This window comes from Hyla sarda, chromosome 11 (assembly GCF_029499605.1).
Source record: "Hyla sarda isolate aHylSar1 chromosome 11, aHylSar1.hap1, whole genome shotgun sequence".
NCBI classification, from domain to species: domain Eukaryota; kingdom Metazoa; phylum Chordata; class Amphibia; order Anura; family Hylidae; genus Hyla; species Hyla sarda.
This window is the reverse complement of record NC_079199.1, coordinates 28,534,507-28,547,928: the sequence shown is the minus strand read 5'-3', so window position 1 is coordinate 28,547,928 and position 13,422 is coordinate 28,534,507. Positions and strand designations below refer to the sequence as shown.

General features: G+C 45.7%; 1 protein-coding gene across 2 annotated transcripts in view; it reads left to right on the top strand.

Annotated features, from left to right (window-relative positions):
* Nucleotides 1-13,422, top strand: part of HEATR5A (HEAT repeat containing 5A) — a 76,823-nt gene that overhangs the window by 23,432 nt on the left and 39,969 nt on the right. For both annotated transcript variants that reach the window (XM_056546026.1, XM_056546025.1), the window contains exons 15-19: nucleotides 958-1,133; nucleotides 1,210-1,315; nucleotides 6,746-6,936; nucleotides 7,019-7,178; nucleotides 7,542-7,731. In XM_056546026.1, coding sequence (XP_056402001.1) covers nucleotides 958-1,133; nucleotides 1,210-1,315; nucleotides 6,746-6,936; nucleotides 7,019-7,178; nucleotides 7,542-7,731 — 823 coding nt within the window. The remainder of the gene's footprint in view (nucleotides 1-957; nucleotides 1,134-1,209; nucleotides 1,316-6,745; nucleotides 6,937-7,018; nucleotides 7,179-7,541; nucleotides 7,732-13,422) is intronic.

Here is a 13,422-nt window from a genome sequence, read left to right as displayed (position 1 = left end):
GATAATTTGAAAACCGGACACTGCCGTATCCCAGCCAGACCCGTGCCGCACCCCCTTTGTTTAATTGAGCCGAATGTTGTCAGCTAGTGACTCCAGTCGGCTTATTTTTGGACTCTATCCATTTTTTTTATGACGGACTGACACCGCGACAGACCACGGTTTTCAGTCCTGAAACAAAACTGGATACGGTCAAAAAAAATTTGTCGACCTGAGTCACTAGCTGACTCCTTCCTGCTCATTCAAATGAAAAAGGTGCGGCACGGGTCTGGCGGGGATACAGCAGTGACTGGTTTTTATATTCCCCCAAAACGTGATGTGAATGAGCCCTTAGTTAGTGGAGTGGAATAACATGGTTTAATATTATAATCCCATACGAGAGAGTAAAAACAAAAAAGAAGCCAGCACCTAAACCCAATACACGGGTGCACGCTGCTGTGGCAAGTACAAAACATGTAGAAAAAAAAGCAGCAGCACACTTGGTGAACAAAATGGAGGCTTTTAGCGCACATTTTGATCAAAACATGTCCCCCCCATCCACCATGCGGAGGTGGCCTCATATCGGATGGGACCCTAACAATCACTCACCTCAGGCTAGGTGACATGCTGGATCCACTAAAAACCCAAAACCACCTCCTGTGAGATAGGGAAGGGGATACACCGCTTGGGTTGTTAGTGGATCCAGCATGTCACCCAGCCTGAGGTGAGCGATTGTTAGGGTCCCATCCGATATGAGGCCACCTCCGCGTGGTGGATGGGGGGACACGTTTTGATCAAAAAGTGCGCTAAGAGCCTCCATTTTGTTGACCAAGTGTGCTGCTGCCATTTTTCTTTTTTTATTACGTTTCATACGAGAGATTGGTGCGTATAAAGAGAGGATGCCCTCCAAAATTTCGCCAAGCATTTTTCTATATTATTGAATGTTTCTTAGTGGGTTCTAATTACTTGTTTAATGTACAGTTCCTCCTCAGTAATGGAATTCCCGGTGGTAGTTTGGAATATGACCCCCATGCCATCTACCATATGCCCTCGGAAGGCGAGTCTGTTCCTACCCCTCTGCCCCCAGCCTTTACAGTGATTCAAGCTGCTGCCTCGCTCTTTGGTGTTATGTTGTCAAATATGCCAGAGTCACAAAGGTAATCACCAGTCTGGTTATAACATTTAATTAATAAATTCCTCAGTATGAAGGAATTAACCTGTTGTTGTTTGCAGAACTCAGATATTGGAACAGTTAGTTGAGTCTATCAAGCAGACAAAGGTCTCCCGTCAGCAGAGCGTCCAGTTATCTGCCTTGTCTGCTTTGTGCTACTTCCTAAAAGTAAGTGTTTGTGTATGTTATACCCTATATTGACTAGAATATTTCTTAACAGTCAAACCATGAAGCTTTTATTGAGACAGAAATATTGCTTCAAACAACGTAACAAAAATGGTCCGTGGACCAATAAAACATAACACGAAGGTTAGTGATACATACAAGGAATATAGGCACAAGTCGGCTTCCCCCTGAAATATGAGTGAGAATTAGGACGGCAAGGTACAATCACAGGCTGACACCCAAACGGAGTTCCCGAGTAGCTGCAATCAATAAAGTGATAAGCAGTGCGACATATCAGGGCTATATGTAGAGGACAGCCAGGGGTCCCATACTGTGTGAAAGTTTTCCACCATATCATCACGAATTGCGGACAGTTTTTCGCAAATCATTATTTGGTTTATTCTAGAGATTACAGTCCCAATATGAAGACTCGATTGTTTCCACTGTGTGGCTATGTGGATTCTGGCAGCCATCAGGATGTGCTGAGCAAGTCTAAACGGCTTATAGCGCATCCTGTGTGGCCAGGTGCCTAGGAGGCAGAAGGCAGGCGTCCTCGGAACTCGACTAGGTAGAATAGAATCAAGAAGGTCAAGTACCCGCGTCCAAAAGGTTGAAACCGCAGGACAGGACCTTCAAGTGTGATAAAATGTACCTAACATACCACATGACCGAAAACAAAGGGGTGATACAGTGGGATAAATAGAATGCAACTGGACAGGGACTAAATACGTCCTATGAAGAACCTTCAAGGCCGTTTCCATCAAGGACACCTGCCAACTACAGAATAGCATGCAATGTCAGGCTGCTGCTTCCAAAGCCGGCAGTATATTGTCATGTATCAAAAGAGGCATGGACTCAAGGGACAGGGACATAATACTCCCCCTTTATAAATCATTGGTACGGCCTCACCTGGAATATGCTGTTCAGTTTTGGTCGCCTGTACATAAAAGGGACACTGCGGAGTTGGAAAAGGTGCAGAGACGCGCGACTAAACTAATATGGGGCATGGAACATCTTAGCTATGAGGAGCGATTAAAGGAGTTACAATTGTTTAGTCTTGAGAAGAGACGTTTAAGGGGGGATATGATAAACGTATATAAGTATATAAATGGCCCATACAAAAAATATGGAGAAAAACTGTTCCAGGTTAAATCCCCCCCCCAAAGGACGAGGGGGCACTCCCTCCGTCTGGAGAAGAAAAGGTTTAGTCTAAAGGGGCGACACGCCTTCTTTACCGTGAGGACTGTGAATTTATGGAACGGTCTACCTCAGCAACTGGTCATAGCAGGAACAATTAACAGCTTTAAAACAGGGTTAGATACATTCCTGGAACAAAATAACATTAATGCTTATGCAGAATTATAAAACTATATCCCTTTCCCTTATCCCCTTACACCCTTCCCTTCAATCACCTGGTTGGACTTGATGGACGTATGTCTTTTTCAACCATACTAACTATGTAGCTATGTAACTATTGACTAGAATATTTCTTAAATGGGAACTGTAATTTCAAACAACTTTCTTTCACGTAACAGCATATATGATTCTTAATACATTTGTTAATTGTTCTTCAATTAATTTACCAAAAAAATACTCCTTACCCTAGAAAAACAGCTTGGCCGCTAGGAGTCCCTCTTTCCTCCAATCTGCTATACACTGCCTGTTGTTAGGGGAATTCCGTCTCTAGTAACAGCTAGATCAGGGCGGAAAACAGAAAGTTGGGGTGGGGCTTAGCTACTGCTATGTGCAGGAGAGAGGGATAAAGCCTTAGAGAGCCTGGACTGTAACCCTTTCCTTGTTGTGCTGCTACTGTTTATTTATATTCTGCTCACATAGCACCTTCAATCTTACTTGAAGAAATAACAACACGGCACTCGCGGCTCTGCTCCAACTTGCTGCTTTAATGCCTACGGCAGGGCTTACAATGAGGAATGCACTACACCAGGGGTACTCAACTACTTTTAGTAGGGGTCCGCTTTTCCAGGTCTGCCATCCGGTGAAGGTCCGAGCTAAACACTAAGACCTGGTTCACACCTGGCAGCCTCAGTGCCATGCAAGAAATAGACGTTGTCTGTTGTAGAACATAATTAGATTGGAATAAGTCATAATTGTTCTCCAACTGCCACACACTATGCCCCTGGTATAATACTGCCACATACTGTGCCCCTGAATATATAACTGCCACATACTTTGCCCCTGGTATAATACTTTCACACACTGTGCATCTGAGTATAATACTGCCACATGCTGTATACCTAAAAAGAATGCTGTCAAACACTATGCCCCTGGTATAATACTGCCACATACTGTGCCCCTGAATATATAACTGCCACATACTTTGCCCCTGGTATAATACTTTCACACACTGTGCATCTGAGTATAATACTGTCACATGCTGTATACCTAAAAAGAATGCTGTCAAACACTATGCCCCTGGTATAATACTGCCACATACTGTGCCCCTGAATATATAACTGCCACATACTTTGCCCCTGGTATAATACTTTCACACACTGTGCATCTGAGTATAATACTGTCACATGCTGTATACCTAAAAAGAATGCTGTCAAACACTATGCCCCTGATATAATACTGCCACACATTGTGCCCCTGAGTATAATACTGCCAAACACCGTGCATCTATAGATGACAAAGCAGTCTGACAGAATTCCACCATCAGAATGGACTTTCACCCAAAAAACGAACATGTTTGTTCTTAAGGTTTTCCTCCATTCTGCAGTGATGATTCCACAGTGTGCACAGTGCAGCAGAAAACCATTGAAAACTTTAGGGCTCTGCTGAAAGTAGATTTTCCCCTGGAGGAATGTCGTCAGTGTGGCTGGGCCTTAAATCCCCCCAGACCCCGAGGTCCTCTTCCAGACCCGTCTTTCTCCTCTTCCTTCAGATTCCCCCCAGACTCCTCTGACCCCTAAGTCCTCATCCAGACTCTTCTTCCCCCATGACCCCTAAGTCCTTATCCAGGCTCCTCTGCCCCCCTTGACCCATAAGTCCTCCTCCAGACTCCTCTGCCCCCCAAGACCCCTGCATCATCCTTCTTTAAACTTTTCTGCCCCCCCAGACCCCTCTGTCCACTTCTGCCCTAATACCCCCACTATCCCCAAGACCCCTTCATCATTCTTCTTTAATTTTCTTCCCCCAGACCCCTTTATCCCCTTCTACCCTAACACCCCTCCCAAGACCCCTGCATCATTCTTATTTCAACTTGTATGCTCCCCAGACCCCTTTATTCCCTTCCGCCCTAACACCCCCCAGACCACTGCATTATTCTTAACTTTCACTGTTATGCCCCCCCAGTCCCCTTTATCCCCTTCTAGCCCTAACACCACTACCCCAGCCCCCCAAGACCCCTGCATAATTTTTACTTTCACTTTATGCCCCCCCAGACCCCTTTATCCCCTTCTTACCTTAACACCACCACCCCCTGCCCCCCCCAAGACCCCTGCATAATTTTTGCTTTCACTTTTATGGCCCCCCCCTTTCTGCCTTAACATCTGCAAGCTCCCCTCCAAGACCTAATCATCATTTACTTTCACTTTTATGCCTCCCAACCCCTTTAACCCTTTCTACCCTAACACTTCATTTACTTGCAGTTTTATGGTGCCGGACACAGATGACTAGCCTCGCGGACGGCCCGATCCTGCTGCTTTTTTGTACCTGCTCCACTGCTCTGGCCTCTTCTCGTCAGGCCTGGCCAGAGCAGATGATGCAGGCAGCGCTAATTGCACTGTCTGCATCACAGAAGAAGTGTGGCCGGGTAGGGAGCAGGGTGTTCCCTTGCTCCGGCAGCGCTCAGCTATTCATTTGTATCGGTGTCTAAAAGACACCAATACATATGAGTGCCAGGACAGCAGCTGCCAGGGTGGTTCCCTGAACCGTCCGGAGGTCCGGATGACTGGCGTCCGCGGTCCGGATTTGGTTGAGTACCGCCAGTTGAGTACCGCTGCACTACACCAACAACACGTTGGCATTGTTGGTGTAGTGAATTCCTCCTTGTAAACCCTGCCATTGGCGTTAAAGCAGCAAGTTGGAGCAGAGCCTCGAGTGCCGTGTCGTTATTTCTTCAAGTAAGATTGGCGTAGTGCTTTGGATGCAGGCACCGAGTGAGCTGTGGAGCGCCCAGACCTGCAGCGTGTAACCCTGAACCTGGGAAGTGAGTGTAGTAGTGGAGTGGTGCTGACGGCCTTGCAAACCCAGTACATCTGTAATCCCTTCTCACCCCACATGCCAGCTATAGTAGTGTACTGTGAAAATGATTTCACCAGCATGGTGCCAGCTTGTTCAGTCCAGTGTACCATCATAGCATAGCAGAGAAGAGTATGTAATGTAAGGACCCCCAAGACAAATACAGAAGGGGGGCCGCTTGGAAACGTCAACTATATTCTATGGTTTGATGCTGCACACGTCTGTATTTGTCTCTGGGTTCGCTCTAATGTCCTTAACTGCAGATACCTTGTGTGGCTGGCACTTGCAGCTTCCCCCGCTGGATTGGCTGTAGCGCCCGAGCTACTGGCGGTTTTTCCCCTTATATAGCGGGTGGCGGTACAGGTAAGTCACTTCAGCCTTCGGATCAAGACCCACCCTCCCTCCCTCCCTTAATTTAATTATTTTCCTTTTTTATTTCCTTATACTTTATTTTGTTGCGATGTGTATAAGGGGGATAGTCGCCTGTTTAATGCAGGTGGACATAATATTCATTATTCTAATATTTTATTATTGTTATTATTTTTAATTTATTGTTTAACGGTTTTACTTTAAATAAACATAGCGACCTTATTTCACCACTAAATTTGTTGTATGTCTTTATTGTTTAGTCTTACATGCAAACTATTGGTTCTGTTTCCATGTTGTGCCGCCCTATAATGGAGAGAATGAGAAGTAGCTGTGCCCCATGGAGAGGACTTTTCAGTGCCCAAAATCTCCTTTATAATGTACACTTAAAGGGGTACTCTGGCGCTTAGACATCTTATCCCCTATCCAAAGGATAGGGGATAAGATGCCTGATCGCGGTGGTCCCGCCGCTGGGGACCCCCGTGATCTTGCACGCAGCACCCCGGTTAAAATCAGTCCCCGGAGCATGTTTGCTCCGGGTCTGATTACCGGCGACCACAGGGCTGGCGGCGTGTGACGTCACGCCTCCGCCCCCGTGTGACGTCACGCTCTGCCCCTCAATGCAAGCCTATGGGAGGGGGCGTGATAGGGGATAAGATGTCTAAGCGCCGGAGTACCCCTTTAAAGATAGTAATTGTAGTTGCTAAAAGTGAATATCCAGGTTCTAACATCATGTTATTTTAGGTCCAAGCAATCATCTAAGTCCAAAAATTAGATCTTCTAGTTACAAATCACCTTTATTGCCTGAAATTCCTGAGTATCCATGCTATTTGCTTCATGTTCACGTTTACTTTGTCTCTACAGCACTTGGCTTCCAACCACATTAATTTAGGGCCAGAGGAAACCCGGAAACCATGTCTGTCCCTGATTGTAGGAGCGCTGGAAAGCAGAAACCCCTGGCTGCGCTGTGCTGCGGTGGAGTGCATGGCCAGGCTGGCCCATGTAGTATCTGAACCTGCATACACATCTTATCTAGCCCAAGCCAGCTTTGACAAGTAAGTGACTAGGTGTTATCAATACTCTGTCAGTCAATCCTTTAATCTTATATGTGAACATAATTTGTTCTTGTTTTACCAGGTTGAAGGTAGCGAGAGATGTGGTGTCCCGGACCGGTCACGCCTTAGCTTTAGGGTCTTTGCACAGGTATCTAGGAGGGATTGGTTCTACCCAACATTTAGCGTCTTGTGTTGCTGTCTTGCATTCATTGTCTCAAGACACTACATCACCTGAAGTTCAAGTGAGTAAAAAACGTATAAAACTTCCAGTGTACCATAAAAAAATTGGAACCTTTATAAAGCCATAGGGATATACACAGTACCCAAATAACTTTAATCTTCTACTTACCAAATTATACACTAGTTTCAAAATGGTTGTTTCTAGATCAGTATTTTGTTCAACCAGTGTGCCTCCAGCTGTTGCAAAACTACAACTCTCAGCATGATGGAAGTTGTAGTTTTGCAACAGCTGGAGGCACACTGGTTGGGAAACACTGATCTAAATACTAATTTCCCAGTTGACTCATTCACCTTTAAATCCTGGGAGTGTTTGTTTTCTTGGTATTCTTCTATATGCTTACTAAGGTCTTTTGTTTCCTCTTCAGACCTGGGCCCTGCACTCCCTTTCCATAATCATTGACTCCTCTGGACCACTGTATTATGTCCATATAGAGCCGACACTGACACTCCTTTTGACTGCCCTGCTTAGCACTCCTCCGTCGCATGCAGAGGTCCATCGCAGTTTAGGCCGCTGTCTGAGCGCTCTTTTGAACACACTTGGACCAGAACTCCAAGGTAACTTAAAAACATATGTCTATAAGGCAGGGTTCACACTGCAGAACATCCGGCTGGAGATTCAGAGAGCAGCACTAGGACCGCGCAGACAATGGATTCTGTCAATAGAATGAGCAGGATCATTCTTTCAGGAGAGGAGTTTCATAGTCTGCACTGTGCAATGGAATCCTATGGGCAGCAATGGGATTCTGCTGCATCAGAATTTCTTAACTTAATTTGTATGCGGAATTACACTCAGAAATCACTTTGTATGAACGTAACATAAAACACTCTCACCTATAGTTTAATGTTACGAGTTTTCCCTAATACTTTGAAAATGTGGATATTAAAGGGGTACTCCGGTGGAAAACTTTTTTTTTTATTTTTTTTTATTTAACCCCTTAAGGACCCAGGACGTACTAGAACGTCCTGGCACCCTGGGCTTTAAGGACCCAGGACGTACTAGTACGTCCTGGTGTTTCTCCGGTCTCTGCCGCGCCCCGGGCAGAGATCGGAAGCGGATGCCTGCTGAAATGCTTCAGCAGGCATCCAGGGCAAACGCCGAGGGGGGCCATGTAGGCCCCCCATGTCGGCGATCGCCGCAAATCGCAAGGGAAATCGCCCTTGCGATCTGCGGCGATACCGGGCTGATCGGGTCTCTGGGACCCGACCGCCCGGTAATTTCGCATGATCCCGGCTGTCACAGACAGCCAGGACCATGCTGGAGTATCGGAGCGAGGTGGCAAGCCTGCCACCTCCTCCTATACCCTGCGATCTGTCGGTTAACTAACCGACCAATCGCAGGAGGGGGGACGGTTACTTCCTCCCGTCCTGCCCAGCCCCTTGAAGTCCGGAGAGGACGGGAGGAAGATCGGAGGATGCGGCGGGGGACGGGGGAGTGCTGGGGACCGGCCCCGGTACTTACCTCGTCCCTGAAGACCCGGATCCCGGCGAGGAAGAAGGCGGCGGCGGCGACAGGTGAGTGGATCTTCAGCCGTGGTCGGGCCCTTTACAGCAATGCACGTCGCCGTAAAGCGACGTGCATTGCTGTAATGGGACCCTGTAAACTACAACTCCCAGCATGCCCAGACAGCCCTTGGCGTCTGAGCATGCTGGGAGTTGCAGTTTTGCAACATCTGGAGGTCCACAGTTTGGAGACCACTGTGCCCTTCCAGATGTTGCAAAACTACACATCCTCAGCATGCCCTTACTGTCCAGGCATGCTGGGAGTTGTAGTTCTGTAACATCTGGCCCTTCAGATGTTGCAGAACTACAACTCCCAGCATGCCTGGACAGTTTTGGCATACTGGGAGTTGTAGTTTTGCAACATCTGGAGGGCTGCAGCTTGGACACCACTACACAGTGGTCCCCAAACTGTTCTCCTCCAGCTGTTACGTAACCACTACTCCCAATATGCCCTTCGGCTGCCTGGGCATGCTGGGAGTTGTGGTTTTGCAACAACTGGAGGCACACTGGTTGGGAAACATTGTCTGTTTCCTAACTCAGTGTTTCCCAACCCGTGTGCCTCCAGCTGTTGCAAAACTATAACTGCCAGCATGCACTGATAGACTGTGCATGCTGGGAGTTGTAGTTTTGCACCAGCTGGAGGCCCCCCCCCCTGTGAATGTACAGGGTACATTCACATGGGCAGGGGCTTACAGTGAGTATCAGGCTGCAAGTTTGCGATGCAGCAAATTTTGCGCGGCAGCTCAAACTCGCAGCGGGAAACTCGCTGTAATCCCCGCCCGCGTGACTGTACCCTAAAAACACTACACTACACTATACTATCACAAAATAAAATAAAAAGTAAAAAACGCTACATATACACATACCCCTACACAGCCCCCTCCCCTCCCCAATAAAAATGAAAAACGTCTGGTACGCCAGCTGTTGCAAAACAACAACTCCCAGTATTGCCGGACAGCCGTTGACTGTCCAAGCATGCTGGGAGTTTTGCAACAGCTGGAGGCACCCTGTTTGGGAATCACTGGCGTAGAATACCCCTATGTCCACCCCTATGCAAATCCCTAATTCAGGCCTCAAATGCGCATGGCGCTCTCACTTCGGAGCCCTGTCGTATTTCAAGGAAACAGTTTAGGGTCACATATGGGGTATCGCCGTACTCGGGAGAAATTGCCTAACAAATTTTGGGGGGCTTTTTCTCTTTTCACCCCTTATGAAAAGGGGAAGTTGGGGTCTACACCAGCATGTTGGTGTAAAAAAAAAATATTTTTTACACTAACTTGCTGGTGTTGCCCTATACTTTTCATTTTGACAAGAGGTAAAGGGGAAAAAAGCCCCCCAAAATTTGTAATGCAATTTCTCCCGAGTACGGAGATACCCCATATGTGGGCGCAAAGTGCTCTGGGGGCGCACAACAAGGCCCAGAAGGGAGAGTGCACCATGTACATTTGAGGTGATTTGCACAGGGGTGGCTGATTATTACAGCGGTTTTGACAAACGCAAAAAAGAAAAAAAAAACACATGTGACCTCATTTCGGAAACTACACCCCTCACGGAATGTAATGAGGGGTGCAGTGAGAATTTACACCCCACTGGTGTCTGACAGATCTTTGGAACAATGGGCTGTGCAAATAAAAAATTTTGTACAGCCCACTGTTCCAAAGATCTGACAGACACCAGTGGGGGGTAAATGCTCACTGTACCCCTTGTTACATTCCTCAAGGGGTCTAGTTTCCAAAATGGTATGCCATGTGGGGGTTATTTTGCTGTTCTGGCACCATAGGGGCTTCCTAAATGCGACATGCCCCCGAGCAAAATTTGCTCTCAAAAAGCCAAATATGACTCCTTCTCTTCTGAGCATTGTAGTTCGCCCGTAATGCACTTCATGCCAACTTATGGGGTACCTCCATACTCAGAAGAGATGGGGTTACAAATTTTGGCGGGTATTTTCTGCTATTAACCCTTGCAAAAATGTGAAATTTGGGGGGAAACACACATTTTAGTGAAAATTTATTTTTATTTTTTTACATATGCAAAAGTCGTGAAACCCCTGTGGGGTATTAAGGCTCACTTAATTCCTTGTTACGTTCCTCATGGGGTCTAGTTTCCAAAATGGTATGGCATGTGTTTTTTTTTGCTGTTCTGGCACCATAGGGGCTTTCTAAATGCAACATGCCCCCCAAAAACCATTTCTGAAAAACGTACTCTCCAAAATCCCCTTGTCGCTCCTTCCCTTCTGAGCCCTCTACTGCGCCCGCCGAACACTTTACATAGACATATGAGGTATGTGCTTACTCGAGAGAAATTGGGCTACAAATAAAAGTATACATTTTCTCCTTTTACCCCTTGTAAAAATTCAAAAATTGGGTCTACAAGAAAATGCAAGTGTAAAAAATGAAGATTGTGAATTTTCTCCTTCACTTTGCTGCTATTCCTGTGAAACACCTAAAGGGTTAAAACGCTGACTGAATGTCATTTTGAATACTTTGGGGGGTGCGGTTTTTATAATGGGGTCATTTGTGGGGTATTTCTAATATGAAGACCCTTCAAATCCACTTCAAACCTGAACTGGTCCCTGAAAAATAGTGAGTTTGAAAATTTTGTGAAAAATTGGAAAATTGCTGCTGAACTTTGAAGCCCTCTGTGTCTTCCAAAAGTAAAAACACGTCAATTTTATGATGCAAACATAAAGTAGACATATTGTATATGTGAATAAAATAAAATAAATATTTGGAATATCCATTTTCCTTACAAGCAGAGAGCTTCAAAGTTAGAAAAATGCTAAATTTTCAAATTTTTCATCAAATTTTGGGATTTTTCACCAAGAAAGGATGCAAGTTACCACAAAATTTTACCACTATGTTAAAGTAGAATATGTCACGAAAAAACAATCTCGGAATCAGATTGATAAGTAAAAGCATTCCAGAGTTATTAATGTTTAAAGTGACAGTGGTCAGATGTTCAAAAAATGGCCGGGTCCTAAGGTGTAAAATGGCTGGGTCCTTAAGGGGTTAAGCAACTGGTGCCAGAATGTTAAACAGATTTGTAAATTACTTGTATTAAAAAAAATCTTAATCCTTCCGGTACTTATTAGCTGCTGAATACTACAGAGGAAATTATTTTCTATTTGAAACCCAGAGCTCTCTGCTGACATCACAAGCACAGTGCTCTCTTCTGACATCACAAGCACAGTGCTCTCTGCTGACATCTCTGTCCATTCTAGGAACTGTCCAGAGCAGCATTTGTTTGTTATGGGGATTTTCTCCTACTCTGGACAGTTCTTAAAATGGACAGAGATGTCAGCAGAGAGCACTGTGGTCATGATGTCAGCAGAGAGCTCTGTGCTCCAAAAAGAAAATGTCCTCTGTAGTATTCAGCAGCTAATAAGTACTAGAAGGATTAAGATTTTTTTAATAAAAGTAATTTACAAATCTGTTTAACTTTCTGGCACAAGTTGATTTAAAAAAAAAAAGTTTTCCACCGGAGTACCCCTTTAATTATAGCAAATGTAACTTTGCCATGAGAGCTGTAACTAAAATATCTAAACATATATATATATATATATTATATTTATTGTGTGTGTGTGTGTAATATTTTATTAAAGCCACTTGATTGGAAACGTTTGATTTAGATTAATGTTATACATATTAGGAAGTCTGAACAAGCAGATCTGCAGTGTGAGGACTCTGAAAGGCCAGAGAGGAAGAAGCAGTATAAGGCTGCATTCACACTACGATTCTTTAATATGGGGACAGGATCCGTCTGGGAGATTTGAAATAGTCTGATCACAAAACCGGATACGGGGCAAAAAATTAGCCGACCGGAGTCACTATCCGACTCCGATTGGCTCATTCAAATGAATGAATGTGGGCCGGGTCCGGGTCGGATACAAGAGCGCCCCCAGTTTTCACATCTCCCAGACGGATCCGATCCCCGTATGACAGAAACGTAGTGCAGAGAGAGAAATAAAACAAAGGGACATGCTGCAAACCCCTTAGGGTAAAGGTGTATTAAGAATAATATATATCCAATCCACAACAGAAAATACGCGGCTCTGCTACTCCACTAGTCTTCTGCCGCTACGCTCTTCTGGTATACAGACCATTCCGGTGCGCTCATATAAAGTCCAAAATGTATCCAACAAGAATATAGTAAAGAATGGAGCACTCACCCGGTCTTAGCGAACAACGTGCTTCTTTATGTCGTTACAGCATGATAGCGTTCCAACACATGTGGGAGTGCGTCCGCTCTCCCATATGTGTTGGAACGCTATCCTGCTGTAACAAAATAAAGAAGCACATTGTTCACTAAGACCGGGTGAGTGCTCCATTCTTTACTATATTCTTGTTGGATACAGAATAATATACAATCGTAATTCTTTCCAAATGAACCATCGTTAGTTGAAACCATCGTATGTTGAGGGATCCGTGCAATGAAAAGAATCGGAAGTAATACTCACCTGTCCCCGCCGCTCCGGACCGTCTCTGCTGTCGCTCTTCATTGCCGTCATCATGTCGCTACGCACACCGCTCCTATTGGATGACGGGACAGCATGCGTGGCGACGTGATGACAAAGAAGGAGAGCGACGGCCATGCAGGTGATCCTGAAGAGAACGGTCTGGAGTGCCGGGGACAGGTGAGGGACCATCACCGGAGCACACAGGGCACCTTAAACGGCTATCCGGGGGCAGCGGAAGAAGTCTGCGCTGCCGGATAGCCGTTTATGCGATGGCCCTGACATACAAAAGC